Source organism: Scyliorhinus canicula, chromosome 3 (genome assembly GCF_902713615.1).
Source record: "Scyliorhinus canicula chromosome 3, sScyCan1.1, whole genome shotgun sequence".
Taxonomy (NCBI): domain Eukaryota; kingdom Metazoa; phylum Chordata; class Chondrichthyes; order Carcharhiniformes; family Scyliorhinidae; genus Scyliorhinus; species Scyliorhinus canicula.
The window spans coordinates 262306784-262332060 of record NC_052148.1 but is presented as its reverse complement, the minus strand read 5'-3'; the positions used below and the strand labels follow the sequence as shown (position 1 = coordinate 262332060).

General features: G+C 49.4%; 1 protein-coding gene across 1 annotated transcript in view; it reads left to right on the top strand.

Annotated features, from left to right (window-relative positions):
• npnta (nephronectin a) overlaps positions 1-24452 on the top strand; it is a 75409-nt gene extending 50957 nt beyond the window's left edge. Inside the window, exons 8-11 of the mRNA XM_038792703.1 lie at positions 3109-3204; positions 5059-5157; positions 13783-14042; positions 23084-24452. Coding sequence (XP_038648631.1) covers positions 3109-3204; positions 5059-5157; positions 13783-14042; positions 23084-23188 — 560 coding nt within the window. The 3' untranslated portion in view covers positions 23189-24452. The remainder of the gene's footprint in view (positions 1-3108; positions 3205-5058; positions 5158-13782; positions 14043-23083) is intronic.
• Positions 24453-25277: the final 825 nt, after the last annotated feature.

Here is a 25277-nt window from a genome sequence, read left to right as displayed (position 1 = left end):
TGGTACCGGCGGGATTGGCAGTGCGGGTGGGCGCCGGGGTCCGGGGGGGGGGGGGGAGGCACGCGCGGCGATCGGAGAATACCGCGCCTTTGGGGAGGCCCAACGCCGGAGTGGTTCATGCCACTCCACAACGCCGGGATCCCCCGCCCCTCCCGGTAGGGGAGAATCCCGGCTGGGGAGAACGTGCCGACTCCGCACCAACAGTGACCCAAGCCGGGAATTGAATCTGGGTCCCTGGCGCTGTGAAGCAGCAGTGCTAATCACTGTGCTACCGTGCCGCCCTGAGCTTGAGAACAAAGAAATATCCTCTTAAAAAAAACTACTGTGAGAAAAACAGCTGTTCCCGCGAGTTAATGGAACCCCTGCAGAGCGATATAAATAAAGAAAGTCAATCTTTCCTTTGAAACTACCGGACCTGCCAGTTAAATAGCTTTTACAAAGCGATGGTTGGTGAAAATGAATGTAAACAAAGTAGTTCAAACTTTTCGAGCTTCCAGGCGTACACAAACAGGCTTCAATATTCTATCGGGTAATGAAATTGATTGTGAGAAAACAATTTAAAATGTTTCCACCACGTTAAAGGGAATACTGTTACCTTCAACATCACAGCTCTTTGAAGTGTGAGATACAGTTTTTTGAACTTGGGGATACAGATGGGAAGAGCAGTCAATGGACCCCCATCCCAGGAAAGACCCCCTACCTGAGCCCCTCCAGCTCAGCACGAGCCCTCTTCATCCCCACCTCCCATGAAGCATCTCCCTCGGCACCCTGGAGGCAAGTGTTGGTAAGGGTACGCACTCTGTTGCCACCCCTCGGACTGCGAGGTGCCAGGTTGGCACTGTCAAGGGGCAGAGGCTGAAGGGGAGACTGAGGGGGTCGGCACTTGGCAGCGACCTGGAGGGGTGGGGGTGGGGGGGAGGGGTTGCTGCAGCAGAATTCTGATATCAGGGCTCCTTTGGAAAATGGCACTTCGATCTCTGAGGAGCAGGAGCTGTCAGAGAGATTATGCCCCGTCCCTCTGAGATCTAGCGAGAACTCCGGAGTGTGCCATTGAACGGCACTGAAAACCCGATCCTGGGTAGAATTGTTTCCGAGTGCGTCGGGTTCAATCCTATGGCCAGCCGGAATAGCTCCAGTTTTTCTGCTGGCAGGAACACTTGGTATCCGATTGTGAGAATCACACCTAAAATATTTCCAAGTTTGCAGATGACAATAAACTAGGTGGAAGTGTTAGTTGTGAGGAGGAATCAAAGATGCTTCGAGGGGATTTGGAGAGGCTGAGTGAAGGGGCAAACATTAGTGAGATGGAATACAATGTGGAGAAGTGTGAGGACTTGGTTGTCCTTATTCATGAATCACTGAAAGGTTAGGATTGTATTCGCTGGAGTTCAGAAGTATGAGGGGGGGAATCTCATTGAAACCTATAAAATTCTAATACCACTAGACAGGGTAGATGCAGGAAGGATGTTCCCGATGGGGTCAGGGTAGATGCAGGAAGGATGTTCCCGATGGGGACAGGGTAGATGCAGGAAGGTTGTTCCCGATGGGGACAGGGTAGATGCAGGAAGGATGTTCCCGATGGTGGGTGTGTCCAGAACCAGAGGTCACAGTCTGAGGATATGGGGTAGACCATTTAGGACAGAGATGAGGAGAAATCTTTTCGCCCAGAGAGTAGTCGGCCTGTGGAATTTGTTACCACAGGAAGTAGTTGAGGCTAAAACTTTGCAAGTTTTCAAGAAGCAATTAGATATAGCACTTAGGGTGAAGGGGAACAAAGGATATGGGGGGGGAAAGCGGGATCAGGCTACAGAGTTGGATGATCAGCCATGATCATAATGGATGGCGGAGCAGGCTCGAAGGGCCGAATGGCCTCTTCCTGCTCTTATTTTCTATGTTTCTATGAAAGCTAACATGCAGCTACAGCAAGCAATTAAGAAAGCCATGTTGGCCTTTATTTCAAGAGGATTTGAATCTAGGGTTAAAAATGTCTCACTGCAATTATATAGAACCTTGGTGAGGCCCACGCCTGGAGTATTGTGTTGTGGTTTTGGTCTAATTACCGAAGGAAAGATATACTTGCCATATAGGGAGGGCAATGAAGGTTGACCAAACTAATTCCTGGGATGGAGGGATTGTCCTATGAGGAACAATTAAATAGACTGGGCCTCCTTTTAATCTCCGGATTTTAGAAGAATGAGAGATGATTTCAATCAAACATACAAAATTCCAACAGGGTTTGACGGAGTAGGTGAAGCAAGGATGTTTCTCTTGGCTGGGGAGCGGGTTGGGGTTGTGTGGTTCATGGGTATAGGTGACACATTTAGGGCATTTAGTACTGAGCTGAGAAGGAATTTCTTCGCTCAAAGGGTGATGAATCTTTGGAATTCTCTGTTCCACATGGTTGAGAAGACCCACTCATTGAGTATGTTCAAGACTGGGTTCAATAGATTTCTACACATTAACAAAATCAAGGGACATGGGAATAGTGCAGGAAAATGGTGTCGAAGTAGATGATCAGCCATGATGATAATGAATGGCGGAGGAGGCTCGAAAGGCTGAATGGCCTACTCCTGCTCATATTCCTTCTGTTTTTATGCTGCCTACGCACACGTCACCCGCGATGTGCGTAAGTAAGTAACAGCAGAAGGTTGACTGTTCGGAGTGGGTCATCAGCCAGAGACAATAGGAGGCACAATGAGAGAAATCAAAGACTTTTCTGGGCCACCGAGTGTGAAGAGATGAGGCAGATAGAAATGGAAGCAGGAAACACCAAGTAGGCTGCACTGGCCCGGGAGCCGGGGAACAGAGAGAAGAAGGTGGAACTGTTTGAAACTTCAACCTGCCCCGCCCAGTTTTTAAAGGCGCAGTCACTCCTTACTGATGGGGAAATCACAGAATGAGTTGCAGCGAACAGCGATATAACAGGGGTTGGTCAATAGTAAAGGAGAGCTTTGAAGGTCTGTGCTTTTTCAGTCTGACCGTCTTGGAACAGTGAAAGGAGCAAGGGTGAGGAGATATGTTGGCAGGTCTGGAACCCCCCTCGATCATCAGACTCTTAACGTGATTAGTCTTAAGTTGTATCTAACAACTCTTCCATTCACCTTGCAGTCCCTCGCCAGCCTGGAGGGAACGGAGCTCTATTTGGCCCTCTTGACATCGAAAAGGGGATTAGCGCGGAGGAGAATGACGCAGGGGACGACCAAGGTATTTATTCTGATCGTGTCACTCATGTTCTGTTTGGACCTGGCAGGGCTCCAACTTTGTTAAATAAAAGTCCACAGCCGAGCTGGCGAAAACGTGGAAGAGTTTTTTTTTGTTATAATTTGGGGTTCCCTTCACTTTCATTCCTCGTCCCTCCATTTGTTCAAACTAACCCTGGTTGGCCCGGGGGGGAGGGGGGGAGGGGGGGGGGGGGGGGCTGGCTACATTTCAGCTGTGAGTTCAATGAATCCTTAGCTTTTGCCATAGATTGGGCGGTAGTTCATTTTCCAGGTGAACCTACTCATTTGGTGGTGAGGTTCAATAAAAAAATGTCAACTTTATTAACATTGTCTACCATTTCGGAATGAGGAAAATGTTCTCAAAAGAACAATGAACAAAGAAAAGTACCCTCTGTGTAAAAAAGTTACCTCATACATCTCCTCTAAACCTTGCCCCTCACACATTAAACCTATGCCCCCTGGTATTCGATCCCTCTACCCTGGGGAAAAGCCTCTGACTATCCACTCTGTCTATGCCCCTCATAACTTTGTAGACCTCTATCAGGTCACCCCTCAACCTCCTTCGTTCCAGTGAGAACAAACCGAGTTTATTCAACCTCTCCTCATAGCTAATGCCCTCCGTACCAGGCAACATCCTGGTAAATCTCTTCTGCACCCTCTCTAAAGCCTCCACATCCTTCTGGTAGTGTGGCAACCAGAATTGAACACTATACTTCAAGTGTGGCCTAACTAAGGTTCTATACAACTGCAACATGACTTGCCAATTCTTATACTCAGTGCCCCGGCCTATGAAGGCAAACATGCCGTATGCCTTCTTGACTACCATCTCCACCTGTGTTGCCCCTTTCAGTGACCTGCGGGCCTGTACACCTAGATCTCTCTGACTGTCAATACTCGAGGGTTCTACCATTCACTGTGTATTCCCTACCTGCATTAGACCTTCCCTCTCCTGTTTCTTCTCTTTCTTTTCTTCTTCACACTCTTAGCAGCTGCTTTTTGATACTGGGAGAGCGTTTCTGGTATTATAACAGTCACATTCTGGGCAGAATTTAATGTCCTCCCTGATGTGCGTTTGGAGATGGTGGCATTTAATTGGGCAGAGGAGGGTGGCAGTTGGGAGTTCCACCCTCCTTGTTAGGCACTCAGTGCCCGATCAAGGGACCCAGCTTTGGGTAGGTGGGGGGTGGGGGAAGGGGGGCGCTCCCCTGCCCGTCCCAGCAACCCCACCTTTGTAGTCCTCTTCGGCGACCTCAATCCCGCCCTCACTCACCTGTGGCTTGGTCCTTTGCTGAATGGGGGTCTCTGATGGGTGCACTGCCGGCAGCAACCACCGCACCCCCACTGGCACCAGGGAGCTCTCGGATGGCAAGACTTTAGCCTCCAGGGTCCTGGATCCCAGGCGAAGCCCACTGATGGCCACCTAAGTGCCTGATTGACACTTAAATATGGCGGCCATTCCCTAAAGGGAATGATGCAAGATGACGTGTGGCCCTCGTTAGCTCTGCAACCAATGCCTGAGACCCCTGTCTCTTGAATTAAAATCTGCCCTCTGTCTTCAGTACATTTCTGCCGCCCGTACTCCCTCAGCCCCCTCCCTTTGCGCAATCACGCCCAGTAAATTCCTGCTGTCTTTTTCTCACTCAATTATTGCCAATGTCCTTGCCCATGATAGGGGAGTCCGCTTCTGGCCACATTTGGAAAGGTAAAGGGTGAGCCTGGAAATTTCAGACTGACAGCAATACTGCTAGAGCCACCAATGAGCAATCAGTGTTTCCTTAGCTGCCCAAGACTGACTGGAGTAAACGGCTGGTGTTTTGTTTTGTGCATTTGTCGGCAGACATTTTGATAAACAGCTGCAACTTTGACCATGGGATGTGTGGATGGAGCCAGGAGAAAGAATCAGGAATTCACTGGGAGCGAGTCCCGGTCCCATCAGGTAATCAAAACAATTAAGCCTCTTGAATCATTTATTGTACACACTCAGATACATTCAACCAAGTGACTACAACAACAAGGTGGCTTTGCTTAGCACCTTGATTGTAAAAAAATTACCCTAAGGCTCTTCACTGGAATGTAACCAGACAAAAGCTTACACCAGTCTAAAAAAGGGGGGGGGGGGGGGGGGGGGGGGTGGGCAACAGAAAATCAAGGAGATGTAAGGAGGATCTTGAAGGAGGATAGAGTGGCAGTGTGGAGGAGGAGGAGTCCTCCAGCCCCCTGAATTCCAGAGCTTTGAAGCATTTAGACAGCTGAATGCATGTCTGCCAATGGTGGGGGTGAAAGGATTTGTGTTGCCTAGGTTGGGGGTGTGCAGATATATTGGAGGGGTTCAGGGCTGGGGGTGGGAGGAGGCAAAGGTTCTGGAGAGGTTTGGACACAACAATGGAAGTTTTAAAATGGAGGCGATCCTCATAACGTACAATCTGAGCTCAGTGAGAAGACATCAAACTAATGGAAAAAGAAAAAAATGGACTTTGAAGTTCTTGCTAATAATGTAAGGGTCCTGAGTCAGTGTTGATGCTCCCGGGTGATGGAAAACTCCAAGTCCCCCATTACCTGGGTTGACTCCACGCCCCCCGACAGCATTTAAAGGGAAGTAACATGGAGAGTGATCTCCATAAAACCTGGCCTTCCCTTAAGCAGCAGGTGAATCCAGACTTCCCAGGTCTTCACTGCCTGTGGTGACTGGATGCTCAGGGCTGGATCAAAGAACACCAGAAACTATGACCCTATTTTTCTCCCCTGCCAATTTCAACACGTAAAAAGGAACTGGTCTATATGTGACTCCAGTCCCACTCTTAACTTCCCCCCGACAAGCTTGCCAGCTGTAAAATAGCAATGGGCAATGAATGCCTCTCCACTCTGGGTGTTGAATGGGCTGACACGTTTGTGAAGTACTGGGGGAGTGCTACACTGCCGGAGGTGTTTGTGAAGTACTGGGGGAGTGCTACACTGCCGGAGGTGTTTGTGAAGTACTGGGGGATTGCTACACTGCCGGAGGTGTTTGTGAAGTGCTGGGGGAGTGCTACACTGCCGGAGGTGTTTGTGAAGTACTGGGGGAGTGCTACACTGCTGGAGGTGTTTGTGAAGTACTGGGGGAGTGCTACATTGTCTGACGTGTTTGTGAAGTACTGGGGGAGTGCTACACTGCCGGAGGTGTTTGTGAAGTACTGGGGGGTGCTACACTGCAGGAGGTGTTTGTGAAGTACTGGGGGAGTGCTACACTGCCAGAGGTGTGTGTGAAGTACTGGGGGAGTGCTACACTGCCAGAGGTGTTTGTGAAGTACTGGGGGAGTGCTACATTGTCTGATGTGTTTGTGAAGTACTAGGGAAGTGCTACACTGCCAGAGGTGTTTGTGAAGTACTGGGGGAGTGCTACACTGCCAGAGGTGTTTGTGAAGTACTGGGGGAGTGCTACACTGCCAGAGGTGTGTGTGAAGTACTGGGGGAGTGCTACACTGCCAGAGGTGTTTGTGAAGTACTGGGGGAGTGCTACATTGTCTGATGTGTTTGTGAAGTACTAGGGAAGTGCTACACTGCCAGAGGTGTTTGTGAAGTACTGGGGGAGTGCTACACTGCCAGAGGTGTTTGTGAAGTACTGGGGGAGTGCTACACTGCCGGAGGTGTTTGTGAAGTACTGGGGGAGTGCTACACTGCCGGAGGTGTTTGTGAAGTACTGGGGGAGTGCTACATTGCCGGAGGTGCCTGCTTTACGGTGAGATGTTAAATTAAGATCTCTTACATGAAGAAAAGAAAATCCCATAACGCTATTTTGATGAAGACAACAACATTTCTCCTGGTGTTCCAACTAATCCCTCAGGTTTCAGCACTGAAACACAATTCTGCTATGTGTAAATTGCCTGATGCATGTTATACATTACAACAGTGGCCACACTTCAGAAACCGTTCATTGGCTGCTATCCACTTTGACTCCAGACCCCCATGAGGCCTCATGACTTCAGGTTAAACATGGGCAAGGAAACCGGCTGCTGATTATCACGTACTATCCATCACCAGCTGATGAATCAATACTCCGCCATGCTGAACACCACTTGGAGGAAGCACTGAGGGTGGCAAGGTGCAGAATGTATTCTGGGTGGAGGGATTTCAATGTCCATCACCAGGAGCGGCTCTGCTGGACCATCACAGACCAAGTTGACTGGGTCCTAAAGGACCTAACCGTTAGACTGGGACTGCGAACGGTGGTGAGGGAACCAACAAGAGGGAAAAACATACTTGACCTCATCCTCACCAACCTGCCTGCCGCAGATGCATCAGCCATGATAGCATCGGTAGAAGTGACCACTGTACAGTCCTTGTAGAGGCGACGTCCGTCTTTGCATTGAGGATACCATCCATCGTGTTGTGTGGCATTACCATCGTGCTAAATGGGATAGACTTCAAACAGATCTAGCTGTTCAAGACTGGGCATCCATGAGGCTCTATGGGCCGTCAGCAGCAGCTGAATTTTACACAACCACAATCTGCACCCTCATGGTTCAGCATATCCCCCACACACTACCATATTCACCAAACCAGGAGATCAACTCTGGTTCAATGAAGAGTGCAGGAGAGTATGCCAGAAGCAACATAAGGCATACCGAAAAATAGATGTCAATCTGGTGAAGCTGCAACACAGGACTACCTGTGTGCCAAACATCATAAACAGCAAGTGATGGACAGAGATAAGTAATCCCGTAACTAATGGATCAAATCTAAACTCTGCAGTTCCTGCCACATCCAGCTGTGAATGGTGGTGGACATTTAAACAACTCACTGGAGGAGGAGGCTCCACAAATATCCCCATCCTCAATGATGGAGGAGCCCAGCACATCTGTACAAAAGGCAAGGCTGAAACATTCGCAACAATCTTCAGCCAGAAGTGCCGAGTGGATGATCCATCTCGGTCTCCTCCTCCGGAGGTCCCCAGCGTCACAGGTGTCAGTCTTCAGCCAATATTATTCACTCCACGTGATATCAACAAACTGCTGGAGGCACTGGATCCGGCAAAGGCTATGGGTCCTGACAATATTCCGGCAATAGGACTGAAGCTGGTGCTCCAGAACTTGCTGCACCCCTAGCCCAGCTGTTCCAGGACAGCTACAACACTGACATCTTACTGGCAATGTGGAAAGTGGACCAGGTGTGTCCTGTACACAAAACACAGGACAAATCCAACCCAGCCAATTACCACCCTATCAGTCTACTCTCCATCATCAGCAAAGTGATGGAAGAAGCCATAAAAAGTGGTATCAAGCGGCACTTACTCAGCAATAACTTGCTCACGGACACTCAGTTTGGGTTCTGCCAGGGTCGCTCAGCTCCTGACCTCATTACAGCCTTGGTGCCAACATGGACAAAAGAGCTGAATGTCAGAGGTGAGATGAGAGTGTCTGCCATTGGCATCAAGGCAGCATTTGACCAAGTATGGCATCAAGGAGCTCTAATTAAACTGGAGTCAATGGGAATCAGAGGGAAAACGCTCTGCTAGTTGGAGTCATACCTGGCACAAAGGAAGATGTTGGATGTTAATTATGTCTGCTCTGGGCAGCACGGTGGCGCAGTGGTTAGCATTACTGCCTCACGGCGCCGAGGTCCCAGGTTCGATCCCGGCTCTGGGTCACTGTCCGTGTGGAGTTTGCACATTCTCCCCGTGTTTCCGTGGGTTTCACCCCACAACCCAAAAAGATGTGCAGGGTAGGTGGATTGGCCACGCTAAATTGCCCCTTAATTGGAAAAAATGAATTGGGTACTCTATATTTATTTATTTTTAAATTATGTCTGTCCTGGGACATCACTGCAGGAGTTCCTCAGGGTAGTGTCCTAGGCCCAGCCATCTTCAGCTGCTTCATCAATGATCTTCCTTCCATCATAAGGTCAGATGTGGGGATGTTCACTGTTAATGCACAATGTTTGCCACTATTCACAATTCCACAGACACTGAAGGAGGCTATGTCCAAATGCAGCAAAACCTGGACAATATCCAGGCTTGGCTGACAAGTGGCAAGTTACATTCGTTCCACACAAGTGCCAGGCAATGACCATCTCCTAAAAGAAAGGATCTAACCATTGCCCCTTAACATTCAATGGCATTACCATCGCTGAATCCTCCACAATCAACATCCCGGGGATTACCATTGATCAGAAATGGGACTGGACTATCCATAACAATACTGTGGCTACAAGAGCAGATCACAGATGAGGAACCTGTGGCCAGTAACTCGCCTCCTCACTCCCAAAACCTTTCCACCACTTACAAGGCACAATTCAGGAGTGTGATGGAATACTCCCAACTTGCCTGGATGAGCACGGCTCCAACAACACTCAAGAAGCTCGACACCATGCAGGACAAAGCAACCTGCTTGATTGCTACCCCTTCCACAAAGATTCACTCCCTCCGCCACCGACGCATAGTAGCAGCCGTGTATACCATCTACAAGATGCACTTCAGAAACTCACCAAGGCTGCTTAGGCAGCACCTTCCACACCCACGACCACTACCATCTAGAAGGACAAGAGCAGCAGATACCTGGGAACCCCACCACCTGGAGGTTCCCCTCCAAGTCACTCACCACCCTGACTTGGAAATATATCACCATTCCTTCGCTGTCACTGGTTCTAAATCCTGGAACTCCCTCCCTGACAGCACAGTGGGTGTACCTACACCACATGACTGCAACTGTTCAAGAAGGCAGCTCACCACCACCTTCTCAAGGGGCAATTAAGGATGGGCAACAAATGCTGGCCTAGCCAGCGGAGCCCGCATCCTGCAAAAAGGAATTTTAAAAAAGGACACCCTGAGGAGAGGAAAGGCGCTATATAAATGCAAGTCAGTCATTCCCACCTCCTTTCCGCTCTCCCTTTTATTACTGTAGCTGATAGGCTGGAATGATCCTGGGCTGGTGGGGGATCTGTGTGGGATGTTAGAATGTCCTTGACAGAACTGCACTGGAGGGAAGCTATTACTTAAACAGGTATGCAGAACCAATTAACTGAGACTGCAGGAGTCCAACGAGGGCAGGCACCCAGGGCAGGGAGAGTCGCAAACAAATCAGGATGATTGACAGCCTGCCCAGCATCTGAGCTTCCAGCGACAGAGCCACTCCCCAACATGACAAATGGGAACCAGAAAAAGGTCAACATCCCCCCCCCCCCATTGGAGAGCATTGCTAGGATAACAACCTCAGTCCTTCCTAAATATACCTGTGAGCTCTCAGCAGCATCATGGACAGGACAACAAGTCAGAAGACCCCGAGTATTGTTGACTTAAAGTACCATATGTTACTGATTATAGCAACAACGGCTGCACAGGGATTTCAACAGAGATATCCTTTGATTTGATAGCTTTTGTAGTTGAACAATCAGCTCTTAAACACAACAGTGAATGGAAGAGTTATTCTTTTCTATTTTAGCATTGAGATGTCCTGTGTTCTGTTTATCATTTTTGCGCACAGGGTGGGTGAGTCTTCCCAGGTGACATATGTTACAATCCCCACTGGGTCATTACCGCATTGCTGTCTGTGGGAGCTTGCTGTCTGCGGATTGCCTGCCACATTTCCTACATAGTCAATATTCACGAAACTTCAAAAGTACTTCATTGGCTTTGAAACGTTCGGTGATAGTGAAAGGTGCTATTCAAATGCAAACCTTTATTTATTGTTTTAACTTAGAAATGGGAGGGCTGAACAGCGACCCGATGGAGGTTTTTAAATGAGGAAGAGGTTTGATAGATGAAACAGGAAGAAAATATTTCCACTTTGCAGGGGTCACGAGTATAAGATAGTCGCTGATAAATTCACTGAGGAATTTACAGGAGAGAAGAGAGAGAAATGTTAACAATGTTGGCTAACATGGGGAGCAGGGGTTCAGGGCTAAGGTCGGGGCAGGGGGAAGCTTCAGAGGAAGTCTGGCTTGAGGAAAGGAGGGTCTCGGCTGAGGTAACTGATCATACAGTCTCAATTTTATTGATGAAGAAATCAGTGAGCTCCTCACACTTGGTGCTTGGAAATGAGAGTGGAGGAGACAGGGGGGAGAGGTTTCACAAGGTTAGGTGGGGTTATTGGGTTACAGGGATCGGGTGGGTCGTGGGCATAGGTAGGGTGTTCTTTGAGATGGTCAGAACAGACTCGATGGGCCGAATGACCCTTCTGCACTGTAGTGATTCTATGATTCTATGAAAAGGCCTTGTTGCTTTAGGAAAAAGAAGCCGGGTTTATTTTTGCATTCCAGGATGATCCTGGGATGGTCAGCAATTTTAGCCGGCGACAGCGGGACCCAATGGCATTTTATGTGGTCCAACCAGATCTGGTGAATGGTTGAACCAGTAGCCCGTCATATACATTTCAGTCTGAGTCCCATGGGCCTAAGGGAGTGAAGATGAGGGAAGATGGGGCAGCAGGGTAGCATGGTGGTTAGCATAAATGCTTCACAGCTCCAGGGTCCCAGGTTCGATTCCCGGCTGGGTCACTGTCTGTGCGGAGTCTGCACGCCCTCTCCGTGTGTGCGTGGGTTTCCTCCGGGTGCTCCGGTTTCCTCCCACAGTCCAAAGATGTGCAGGTTAGGTGGATTGGCTAAATTGCCCGTAGTGTCCTAAAAAGTAAGGTTAATGGGGGGGTTGTTGGGTTACGGGTATAGAGTGGATACGTGGGTTTGAGTAGGGTGATCATTGCTCGGCACAACATTGAGGGCCAAAGGGCCTGTTCTGTTCTATGTTCTATGTAAACCAGGTGAATGACCAGGGTGAGAGAGAGTAGTGGTTACTACCATATGGAGGTGAATCACACAGATGCATTGAAGGGAAAGCTAGAGAAGTGCATGAGGGAGAAAGGAATTGACAGTTATACTGAGAGACATAACTGATAAAAGGTGTTCGGAGGTAGCTGTGGAGCACATGCACTGGCAAAGCCTTGCTGGGCCGAATGGCCTGATGCTGGACTGCAACATCGGTGCAATTACACTTGAATAGGAAAGCTACTTCTTTGTAGAAAGCTGCATATTTTGTATGACCAAATTCCAAACTTGGACCCTGTGCTGTGTTCTGTTCTGGAATGTTCTGATGGCGTGCAGGCGCACTGCTGCCCCGTTCACAATCTACAAACATCGGTGTGGTGAGAGCCCTGGCAACAATTATCTTGTTAACCATGGGTATTATTGCCAGAACTACACAAGGAACTTTCAGCACTTCAGAACCAATGGGAGACACATTCCTTTGCTGACCAGCTGCTGTCAGTGAGTGATGTGGAAGTGCTAGCTGTTGTATTAGACCTGGGACGTTAGAATATCCAGTGCAGAAGGAGGCCATTCAGCCCATTACCTCTGTGCTAGCTCTGTGAAACAGCTCATCAGCTAGTCCCACACACTCAGCCTTTCCCCAAACTCCCTCCCAAGTAAATATTCCGCTCCCTTTTGAAAATTATTATTGAATTTTCTCCCACCATATTTCAGGAATTGCATTCCAGGCTGTAACATCTCGCTGTGTAAGCAACATCCTTCTCATCTCTGCCCTGGTAGGGCAGTAACGAAGTGGGTTAGCCCTGCTGCCTCACAGCGCCGAGGTCCCAGGTTCAATTCCGTCTCTGTCCGTGTGGAGTTTGTACATTCTCCCCGTGTCTGCGTGGGTTTCGCCCCCACAACCCAAAGATGTGCAGGTTAGGTGGATTGGCCACGCTAAATTGCCCCTTAATTGGAAAAAATTAATTGGGTACTCTAAATTCTTTGCCAATTTTTACAATGACTACATTTCACAATATTCCGCTGCCGGTCGAGCACTTTGGGGACATCCTCAGGGTGTGAAAGGCGCTATATGAATGCAAGTCTGTACCCTCATCTCAAACCTGTGTCCTGCGGCTCCTGGTTAAGTCTTGCCCGTTTTGCAAAGTAGGGAACAGCTCCACCTCTTTGTTCGCGCCTCTTCCTGAAGGTGTGAGCCATTCACCTTTTGAAAAAAAAAACAATGCAATCCTCTCCAACTTCTCGTTTAGCAAGGACTGTTCTCCTCAGGACTATTTAATACTGACCAACAGGACTGCTCCAGTCTAGGTGCCACCTGACCAATAATATCCCAGCCAGTAACATCCTCAATGATGAGCACCGTGAATAAAACGTTTTCTCAGATGACCGGTTTCAACCCAAAATCACTCCATGGAGCTAATGACAACAGCTCCTTTAACCCAGTAAAACACCCCAATTAGGAGCATATGAGCGTTATCCACCAAAACGTAACATTTGAGTTGTATTAATCAATATCAGGACAGGTGACTTAAAGCACGGTCAGAGAGTTAGGGATTAAGGAGCCTCTTAAAAGTAAAGAGAGGTGGATAGAGAGGCAGAGAGATTTAGGGAGGGATTTACAAATCTTGCCCAACCGCCATCTTAGAGCAAGGAAAAACCAGCGTTTTTACTCCAGCGTGGGGTCGTAGTCCCATTTCGGGAGAATCCAGCCCCAGTTCTTTCCCAAAGTGTGATCATCTTTTGCTTGCAGGATTGACTGGCCCCTCTCTTGCAGCCAGTTCATTGTAGCTTGGAGCCCGTGCCTGATTAACTCTTCTGGTTGTATTTCCAGGTCGCAGTTGGTACCTGACTCTCCTTGGTTCTAACGAGAGGCTGAGGGAAGTTGCCCATCTTGTCCTTGCACTGGGCCAAACGGCAGATCCAGGCAACCTCTGTCTCACCTTCCGGCACAAACTGTCTGGAGACTCCGCCGGCAAGATCCAGGTGTTTGTGAAGCGGAATGGAAATTACGGGCACATCCTCTGGGAGAGGAACAGGGGGCATGGCTGGAGGACCAGCCGGTTCACGCTGAAAGGACCAGGTGTCGAGAATGTGAGTATTGAGAACGCGACTGTAAAATACAGATTGGCCATCCCCAACGCGTCCTCCGTGAAGGGCAGCTACTCTGCAATGCCTTGGGCAACTCCCATTGGGCACAAAATTCTTCAATGTGCCAGCCACATCTACTCTGGCTCCAAGGGAGTTGGGGGTAATAGACAGATCTGTGGAGGTAGAGGGAGAGGCTTTGAGGCTGCCTTGAACCACCAGTTGGAATGGTTGCCAATATAATAGCAGGCTGCAGGGGGCAAGAACGTTCCTATTTGTGCAGGTCAAATATCCTTTCACACCCCTACAATATTGTAAAGAGCCGCAAAAACTGGGTTGAAATTTGCAGCATAACAGGGCTCCGTCCAAAATATCGGACACCAGCTCCAGAGGCCGATGGTTCAAGTTGACTTGCGAAAGCTAATCAGATCTGGTCACAGAGCACATTGCTCCCATTAATCAAAGTTAAACATTGATCTCTAACGCCCTATTCCTTTTACTAATTGGCTACTGTTCAGCAATCCCCTCAATGCAGTAACAGGGAAATTATGCAAAATTGTACCCAGGCAATCTCATCGATTGCAAAGTGAGATTAAGGGCTTTCTCGGCGCTGCCTGCGATCCGACACGCAAGTGTCACGCCCAAATCCGCAGGCAGCAGCTGTTGGAGTTTGTCACTGTCGACACTCGGCCGTTGCCCAGGAAACCCTCTCCAAGGATCGTCAGTGTTTCTTTGATGGCTGTAGCACACATTATTTTGCCCGGCAGGGTCGTATCTGCTGATGGGTCGTATCTGCCGAAGTGTTGCAGCAGTAAGCAACCCTGTAAAGTCAGTATGATTTACACCCAGTGCAAGCTTGCAAGGGACAAATATACAAAGAGATGGCGGCACGGGTGCACAGTGGTTAGCACATCTACTCTGGCTCCAAGGGAGTTGGGGGGTCCCAGGTTCAATTCCCAGCTTGGGTCACAGTCCGTGCGGAGTCTGCATGTTCTCCCCGTGTCTGCGTGGGTTTCGATTTCCTCCCACAGGCCGAAAATGTGCAGGTTGGGCAGCACGGTGGCGCAGTGGGTTAGCCCTGCTGCCTCACGGCGCCGAGGTCCCAGGTTCGATCCCGGCTCTGGGTCTTCGATCCCGGCTCTGGGTCACTGTCCGTGTGGAGTTTGTACATTCTCCCCGTGTTTGCGTGGGTTTTGCCCCCACAACCCAAAGATGTGCAAGGTAGGTGGATTGAACACCCTAAATTGCCCCTTAATTGGAAAAAAAATTAATTGGGTACTCTAAATTTTTAAAAAATCATTAAAAAAATGTGCAGGTTAGGTGGATTGGCCATCCTAAATTTCCCTTAGTGTCCAAAAAAAAATGCTAGGTGGGGTTACTGGGTTATGTGGATAGTGTGGAGGTGTGGGCTTAATTAGGGTGCTCTTTCGAAGGGCTGATGCAGGCTTGACGGGCCGAATGGCCTCCTTCTGATTCTATGATATCTAGAAGGGAAAACACAAGCCTTTCCGAACCCCACGGTAGGACCTGAGCAGGTGCATACTTAATTCCTGTACTGAACGGGTGCTGCACTATCGACGCTATCATCCCCAGCGTCAACAACAACTGGCATTTAAACGGCACCTTTAAGGCAGTAAAACATCCCGAGGTGCTTCGTGGAGGGGCTGTCAGACCGAATTTGACACAGGGCTGCAAAAGGTGTCAGGAAAGGTGGCTTAAAAACTGAGTCAATAAGATAGATTGTAAGCAGCGTCTGGAGAGAGGTAGAGATTAAGAGATGGTTATGAAGTGGACTGCGGTGGTAAGGACCAAAGCAACTGAAGGCCCGGCTGCCAAAGGTTGACCAAATGAACTCAGGGACTCGCCAGAGACCAGAATTGGAGGAATGTAGAGTTCTTGGAGGCTTGTGGGCCTGGAAGAGATTATGAAGGTTACAAGGCAAAAAAAAAAGGACATGGTGGGAAGGATTTTAACCAAATTTAAATCAAAGCCATCTCAGGTGGGAGTTAACGATCCCGTGGCAATAGTCAAAGCAGACTAGGATAGTTCTTCCGGTGATCTAGACACTATTCTTCTCGCAATCAGCATCAGCAACTAGTTACGGGATATGGTGGGAAGTCAGGCCCAGTGCGTTAGATCCCAGATCAGCCATGGTCTCCTTGAATCGGGCGGAGCAGCCCTCAACAGGCTAATTGACCAATTCCTAATCCGGTAGACTTTTGTAAATCTGATTGCTGGATTTTGAGTTCATGCTGTGGACAAATTAGCTGCCACATATTCATCCACAACAACAGTGTCATTCTTTGTGCCACCTTGGGCGGGTTTGACTGCGTGTTTCTTACTGACTCTCTCAGTGAGATCCACACCGGTATTTACCCACTCATCGGACACGATTTACCGGCCGTGTCCCACCGGAATCGGGACGAGACTTCGACCAGTAAAGCCCGCAAAAGGCTACTTCCGGGATTCCCGCCCGGTCATTACGCCCTGGTGGTTGGCCTCTGCGCAGGGAGGCACCCTGGCAGTGCCAACAGGCAGCATGGGCACTGCTACTGTGCCAGGCTAGCAGTGCCAAGATGCCCGAGTGGCATATTGCCCATGCCGGGGATCGGGACTGGGGTTGCCCTGCCCCTATGGGGTGGGGTGCGGGGAGGCTGGAGGACCCCCAACAGGTGATTTGATGCATTGGGGAGTGTCTGGGGGTCACGCTCAGAAGGGGGGGGGGGGGCAAACAAATAGGGCACCATTTAAAGATGGAGCCCCAATCTCTTACCGCACCGTTAAATCCGCCCCACACTGGCCTCTTTTTTTTGTTAAATCGTGTCCTTTGTCATATTTTTGGGCCTTGGGGAGTTCCTCAGGACTCGCCCACACACATTTCAACAATGGGTACTGAACTGGCTGACGAGATCGACTCCTCAGGGATCGGGCCGCCATTTTGAAAGGGTGCCCCAATCTCTACGTGAGCGTGATGGTTCCCACCCACGGTCAATGTCATCAGCCCCGTACACAGCCCCCTCCCCTCCCCACCACCATATAAGGACACCCGCTATAGCATCGCTGAATGCCCCCTTTTCAGGCCTCCCCTTTCAGGATCCCAACCCTTCACCCCACCAACCTTTAGGAAGCCCCTTCAAACCTGCCCTTCACCCCCCCCCCCCGCCCTTCATGACCCCCCTCATCCCCCCTTCCGTGGGAATCTCCCCCCTTTAGGCCTGGCCCTGGGCTTTGCCACCCTGGCACCTGGGCACCCTGGCACTGCCACAATGCAGTGCCCCTGTCAGCCTGGCAGTGTCACCAAGGCACCTTACCAGTGCCCATGTGGCAGTGCCATGATGCCAGCCTGGCACTGCCAAGGTGCCCGGGTGCCGGATGGAGAGTCACCCTGCCCAAGTCCTTGATCACCCAGAGGTCTCTAATGGCATGGGAGGCCCCGCCCAGGTGCCATTATGCCTGGCACACGTTTGTGTGGACCAGTTCTGAACGGTGTCACAGCAAGGTCTCCCAGGCCTAATGGCTCACTTAAATATGTAAATCTGGATCTCGCCCAACGAGGTGGAGATCCAGATCGCGACGTCTCGCGAGAGGCCGTTCGATCGCGTCCTTGGCATTTTTAAGAAAACCAGGTGACAGTGAGAGACAGAATTCAGAGGGAGCTGTACTGAGACAACGTTTTAAACAAAGTTACCTCTGGATTGCTTTACGGAGCCAGGCTACAGATCGTATAGATTGGCAGATTTCCAGTCAGCCCCAGTTTGCAATCTTTGTTCACTTATCGAAAACACCAAAGGAAATATCACACGATTAGCATGCATGTTTCTGAGGAAACATTCCTCTGCAAATTCGACAAACATTTATGTTTCCTTATCTTGATTCTAACTCAATGCAATCTGGCTAAACATCAAAGCTGCTTACTCCTGCAGCAGTCAGTGCAAAGATTGGTTATGGAGCTAATTTCACAGGAAGTATGTTATCTCTGACATGCCGTTTACCGCTCACTCACCCTCCACTCATTCACATATTTACCTGTTCCATTTTGAATGATATGTCAGGTCAGGTGTTCAGACTAGTTACCATAACAATGCTGGATGGTGCTACTTGTGACTGGTCAATGCCAAGTACCGGGAGGTGGTCAAGTAACCCAGCCACCTCCAGAAGACATCCATGGCTTTGGGTAGATGAGTGTCCGGGGGGAGGGCAGTTGTGACCACAGCGGAGGAAATGTCATTCAAAGGCAGATTTATCGTATGTCCTATGTATTTATGTGACAAATCTAAATCTAATGTTGAGCTAATAACAATCAGTGTCCATAACGTGAAAATCGTGACCCAGCCACTGCACACAATACAACCTACTTGAACATATATAAAAACACAAGAAATAGGAGCAGCCCATTCAGTCTGCTATCTCATTCAGAAGTCCGCATGCAAGAGTACGGCCTCAACTGGGCCCTTGGATTCATGTCGCATTATATTCACCCCCCATGGGCCTGGGCTGGCAAAATCCTGCCAACTGTCCTGGCTTCAGACAATTCACACCTCTTTAACCTGTGATTATCCCTCTCTCCAGTCATCTCGTCTGGACCTGTAAAGACTTAATTACCTGAAAACACTCGCATTCAAAGTATCGTCTTGCATCGTTGAATTTGTCTATATATGTGTTTGTGGAACCCACCTCTTCATTCACCTGAGGAAGGAGCTACGCTCAGAGAGCTAGTGATTCTCCGTTCCTGCAGCCGGCCAATGGGGTTTCCCATTGTGGCCACCCCAGGACATCGGGAACCCTGCGAGCATGAGTGCGCTGCCGGTGAAGTGGAGGATCCCTCCGGTGGAGAATCCCTTGATTACTTGTGCGACTAAAAATCTGCCTAACCCAGCTTTAAATGTAAACAATGATGGAGCTTCCGCAATCCTCTGGGATAGAGAATTCCAAAGATTCACAACTCTCCAAGTGAAGTAATCTCTCCTCGGCCTATATGATCGGCCCCTTATCCTGAGATTGCGCCCCCCCCCTCCCCCGTGAGTTAGATTCCCTGATCAGCATCTCTGTGTCAAACCCCTGCAGAATCGCGTATGTTTCAATGAAATCAGCTCTCATTCTCCTAAACTCCAGATCGTAGGGAAATGACCCAAGGTGCTTCTCCGGAAGAGTTGGCAGACAAAAATTTTACTTCGAGCCAGAGAAAAAGATATTAGGGCAGGTGACCAAAAGCTCGGTTAAAGAGGTTGGTTCTCAGCTGAGTCTCAAACAGGTGGAGAGGTTCAGGGAGGGAATTCTAAGACGCAGGGACCAGGCTGCTGAAAGGTGGGCCGCCAATCGTGGTCGAAGAAAATCGAGGGCACAAAACTGGGCAGGATGGGAGAAATGCAGTCCTTGGATTGCTGCCGGGCGGGAGGAGGATGGATTCAGTGGAAACAGTTCCAAACACGACACCAGTTATCTGGTCCTGCCCTGAAAGTGGACGGCAGCCACAGGATTGCAAAATAAAAGTTTTTAGTTTTACAAAATCCTACAAATTTTTTCTAAAATTATCCAACAAGAATAAAAACGTAGCCCCCCCGCCCCCCCTTCCCCAAACAACTGACAGTGATGGATTCCCTGAAGTAAGTAATAAAAGGCCGCCACATCCGGGAAAACCCCTCGACTGATCCCCTCATGGTGTACATAACCTCCTCGAGGCACAAAAACTCCATTACATCCCCTAACCCTGCCGGGGCCCTTGGTGGGGTTGGAGACCTCCAACCCAGTAGGCCTCGCCTCCGGACGATCAACGAGGCGAAGGCAAGGACATCAGCCTCCGCCCCCATCTGCAGCCCCGGCGTATTCGACACCCCAAAAATGGCTCCAGTTCTATATTGAGAATCACGAGCATGGCGCTAAGGAAGGAGATCCAAAAGCTCATGCATTTGGGACAGGACCAGAACACGTGCCCCCGGAATCCCGCTCACACGTATCGTCCGCCTCCGAGGAAAAACTGCCCCTCCTCTCCTTGGTTAGGCCCTAAACACTCCCTCCAGCTGGATCAAGCCCAGTCTCGACACGCGGGCATGGAGTTCACCCTGCAAAGGGCCTCACTCCACATCTCATCATCTACTACAGACCCCAACTCCCCCTCCCACGCTGACCCGATCTACTACAGACCCCAGCTCCCCCTCCCACGCTGGCCCGATCTACTACAGACCCCAGCTCCCCCTCCCACGCTGACCCGATCTACTACAGACCCCAGCTCCCCCTCCCACGCTGGCCCGATCTACTACAGACCCCAGCTCCCCCTCCCACGCTGACCGATCTACTACAGACCCTAGCTCCCCCTCCCACACTGACCCGATCTACTACAGACCCCAGCTCCCCCTCCCACGCTGGCCCGATCTACTACAGACCCCAGCTCCCCCTCCCACGCTGACCGATCTACTACAGACCCCAGCTCCCCCTCCCACGCTGACCCGATCTACTACAGACCCCAGCTCACCCTCCCACGCTGACCCGATCTACTACAGACCCCAGCTCCCCCTCCCACGCTGACCCGATCTACTACAGACCCTAGCTCCCCCTCCCACGCTGACCCGATCTACTACAGACCCCAGCTCCCCCTCCCATGCTGACCCGATCTACTACAGACCCCAGATCCCCCTCCCACGCTGACCCGATCTACTACAGACCCCAGCTCACAAAGGGCAATTTAGCATGGCCAATCCACCTAACCTGCACATCTTTGGACTGTGGGAAGAAACCGGAGGAAACCCACGCAGACACGAGGAGAACGTGCAGACTCCGCACTGACAGTGACCCAAGCCGGGAATCGAACCTGGGCCCCTGGAGCTGTGAAGCAAATGTGCTAACCACTGTGCTACCGTGCCGTCCCTAATAGCCTCCCTGCTCTTATATTCTATGCTTCAGTTAATGAAGAGAAGTAGCCCGTGTGCCTTTTCAACCCCCTTATCTACCATTTCATCCTGAGGTAGTGATATGGAGGATCGAGAAGGACTGCAGCCAACCAGAGAGACCCTGGGGGAGGGATGGACAATTGGTCAGTGCTTCCTCTCTGGGTCATTATGCAGTGACTCCCTCCGCAATGGAGGCGGTGATCCAGCCAAAAGTCCATTGACATCAGGGGGCCCGGAGAATCCCGCTGGCGGATAGGGTTGGAAAATTCCGGCCATAGCGTGGGTGTTGGATTTGAGGCTGAATCGGGAATTCCCTACAACCTGATGCGGGGTGGGTTTACCAAAAACAAATACAGCTTGCATTTATATAGCGACTTTAACATCGTTACACGTCTCCAGGCGCTTCAACAGGACTGTTACCAACGAGATTTCAGGAGGGAATTCAATCGAGCCGGATACGTGGGAGAAATGGTGGGAAAATGTGGCAGCGAGGTCAGCAGCTGACTGGGGTTTTCCTGCTTCCACAGGGAATTCCAGAGCTGGCATCTTCCCCAATGGCTCTCTCCTACCACGAGGAGGGTCAATGACAGTTGGTCACAAAAAAAGCGGTAGTCACAGCCCTGAGGTGTTCCTGTAGAGGGGAGGGTTTTTGAATGAGCCTTCTCTCTATCCCTTTGTTACAAAGAACAATACAGCACAGGAACAGGCCCTTCGGCCCTCCAAGCCTGTACCGGCCATGATACAAACCTTTGCCAAAACCCTCAGCACTTCCTTGTGCCGTATCCCTCTATACCCATCCTATCCATGTGTTTGTCAAGATGCCTTCTGAACGCCGTTAATGTATCTGCTTCCACAATCTCCCCTGGCAACGCATTCCAGGCACTCACCACCCTCTGTGCAAAAAACCTGCCTCGCACGTCTCCTCTAAACCTTGCCCCACGGACCTTAAACCTATTGCCCCTGGTGACTGACCCCTCCACCCTGGGAAAGAGTGCCTGCCCATCCACTCTATCCATGCCCCTCATAATCTTGTAGACCTCTACTTGGTTGCCCCTCAACCTCCGTCGTTCTAATAAAAACAGTCCGAGTCTATTCAGCCTCTCCGCATAGCTGATGCCGATTGAAAGGTCAGATCTTCACTGAAGCCTTCTTTGCCTCTTGTTTTTTAATCTACCACTCCTTTAAGGTCCCTCACTAGATATTCTGGTGCTGAAGCCGTGTCACGCTCTTCCTTTTTACTGGCATGTGCCCCCCCTCCCCCCCCATTTCTTTATTCTTATTCTTTTGAGCATTACTGGCATTTTTTGCCCATCCCTAATTGCCCTTGATCCGAGGGCAGTTAAGAATCAACCACATCGCTGTGGGTCTGAAGTCACATTGTAAGGACGGCAGATATCCTTCCCTAAAGGGGGCATTAATAAAACCAGATGGCTCGTGACCACAATCAATGATGGTTCCACGGTCACCGTTACTGAGAATCACTTTCAAGTCCAGTTTTTTAAAAAATGAATTAAAATTCTACCAGCTGCCATGGGTGGGGGGGATTTGACCTCTGGATTACTAGTCCAATGACATTACCACCGCACCACCATCTCCCCAGCGATGGTGGAAATAATCTAACTCTGCACTCCAGGAAAATAGGTTGCGCTGGGGCAGAAAGCGCAGGGAGGACAAAGGTCCGACCCCACGTGAACTCCGCGTTTTGACTGGGTTGTGTGAAGCATCTGAGGATTGCCAATTTTTTGTGAGATCTACTCTAGCCTGAATTAGCGCCGGACATGGGCTCTTCCAAGCAGCTTCCTATTCACAGTGCCTCCACACACACACACCTTTCTGAGGAGACTTGAATCATTAAGCACTGAAAGAGTTAATAGCGTGTCTCCTTCAGCAATTCATATTTGTTTCTTTGATGATAAATATTCTTTGAAGATAGGAGGATAACCCAGGAAGATGAGAGATATAAGGGCGACCAAATGACGAGGCAATGTTACTCTCATGTGCACGGTTTTGTAGATTAGCTTCAAAGTGGATGTGCAGCTGTGGGGAATGATGACAAAGGTCACATGAACTGCTTTAGCAGGAAACACAAGGGCTCAGTGGGGCTTTGTCGGACCCGTTTCCCAGTCACACCCGGCCTCCAACTCTCTCTTTTCCTTCCCCTAGGTCGTCTTCAAAGGGGTGCGCGAGAGGAAGAGAGCCGAGATCAGCCTGGACGATGTCAACCTGCAAAAAGGCCAGTGCTCTGGAAAAACTCTGCGGCAGTGGTAAAATCCGGGGAGCCACTTCTGAAAGGACTCCACCTCCTCCCCCTTTACTTATGTGAGGAACGGTCGTGAGGGGAAAGACTTTTAACAGCAGGCTGCCACTCACTTTGCACAGATTGCACCTAGGGGCCAATTGACCCTGGAGAAAGCCCTTACGGGGGGCCCCCCCCAAGACCTTCATACAAGATCAGCATTTCTATTAAACCTTACTCTGTGTGCGTCTATGGTTCAGTAATGCTGAAGAATGTGGCTACGAAATCTCCAAAAGTTTGAGGTGCTGATTTGAACACCGTTTGAACACATCTATGAAACCGCTAGTTAATCAACACGTCATCACATCACACCGGACAGCAACATGTGGTTGGCTGGATACGAGTTGTACCGGAAACCCCGATGAATCCGGTTTGTGTGCTTCATTGCCTAAGTTTGGTATTCCTGTCTGAAAATCTCCCCCAGGCTAGTCCTGGCAAGTCTTGTGCCTCAGAGAGGAGGCTTCTCAAACAGCCTGAATCTCGTTCCACGTCACTGCCATTTTGGAAATTTCCAAGTCTGATGTTAGACTGACTCTACCCCTAACAGTTTCGTAGTAGAGGGTTGGGGGGAGAAGAACCACTTTGACTGTTGAGAGAAGTCTGTAGGGGAGCAATTGGAATTACTCATCCTCCTCTCTTAATTGCCCCTACCCAACGCCTATTGCAAACATTGCAGAGGCCCTGTGGTAGCTGTATATTTTAATGCCCTCTGCCTCATTTAAGTAATGTAGCTGGGAACTTGCATTAAATTGCTCCCACTATTGTTTCAGCTTAAAGCTGAAGATCCATTCCCACCTTCCCAACCCCTCCACTGGGAAAGCACTAGTGGGGGGTGAATTGGGCCGTTCTCTGTCCAGAATCACAAGTAGCCGTGATGTTGCACAGACTGTTGATTAACAGCCCCCATTACCATCCAATAAAATGTACTGAAGTGTAAAAGAATTTATATTGTTTCAGGCTGTTGTCTCACTCTATTTAAAATTAGCTTTTATCTGATCTAGTATTTACCGAAACTATCTGTATTTTTTTGAGACACTCCATGGTACTGTATATAACATTGCAGGGAAATAAAAACTGTTTTACATCTTGTACTTCTAGAAGCTTTTGCAGGCAGCTATTGACAACATTTTGCGGCAGTGTTTTATAAAATGGCAACATTACAAACCCCATTTTGTACGGCCATGGAATCACTGCTACAAACCTGGAAAATAAACATTAAGCACGCTGGTTACATTATTTTGTTTGTAATGCGGTACTTTTGCTTTGACTGCTTTTTGTTCTTTTAGGTGAAGCAGGGTGATATTTCCGAATCGTAATGAATCTCGTTCAAAGGCCGGGATGCAGGAAGTCAGCAGTGTAGAAATGGGAGCTTACTTTGAATTGACTCTTAAACAAGCTACCTCAAGTGATATTATAGTGAGGCTGCAGGCGTGCCAACTCTGCCTCTTCTCCACACCCTAATCACCATTTATAATGGGAGGCTGAATGGTGACGTTCAGGCCAATATGGTCATTCCTCAAATGTGTCCCTGTGCTGTGTCGCCTTTGTCCGTTTGTTAGGTAAACCATGTTAAACAGCACTCATAACAGCGTTGGCTGCCACTCAGGTCCAGGGCTCACGTGCGTGATTCCACTATCTAGGCTCATTTATGACTTCTCAACTTCATATTGTATCGGTAAATGATTTGTGCTGAATGTATACTCATCCCCCACTTACCCTGCTTGTCATCATCTGATTCATAAAGTGTGATTGCCTCTCGTTAAGGATGGTTAGCAAATGCTCAACACTGTGGTGTTCTTTGTGGTTCAGATCCTAGGATGGTTGGCGTAGTGTTCACAAAGACCACAACTAGCTTTTGTATTCACCAAAGCTAAATATTCATTTGCACTACTTAATCGAATTCGACCTCTTACTTCTATATCATAAACAATTGACAATAAATACCACTAATCTATAAACTAACACAATAACTATGGTCTGCTCTCACCCACACTAGCTTTCCTACAGTCTGTCTTCTAGCCTTTTCCTCCACACTCTCCCAGAAATGCATAACATGGATGC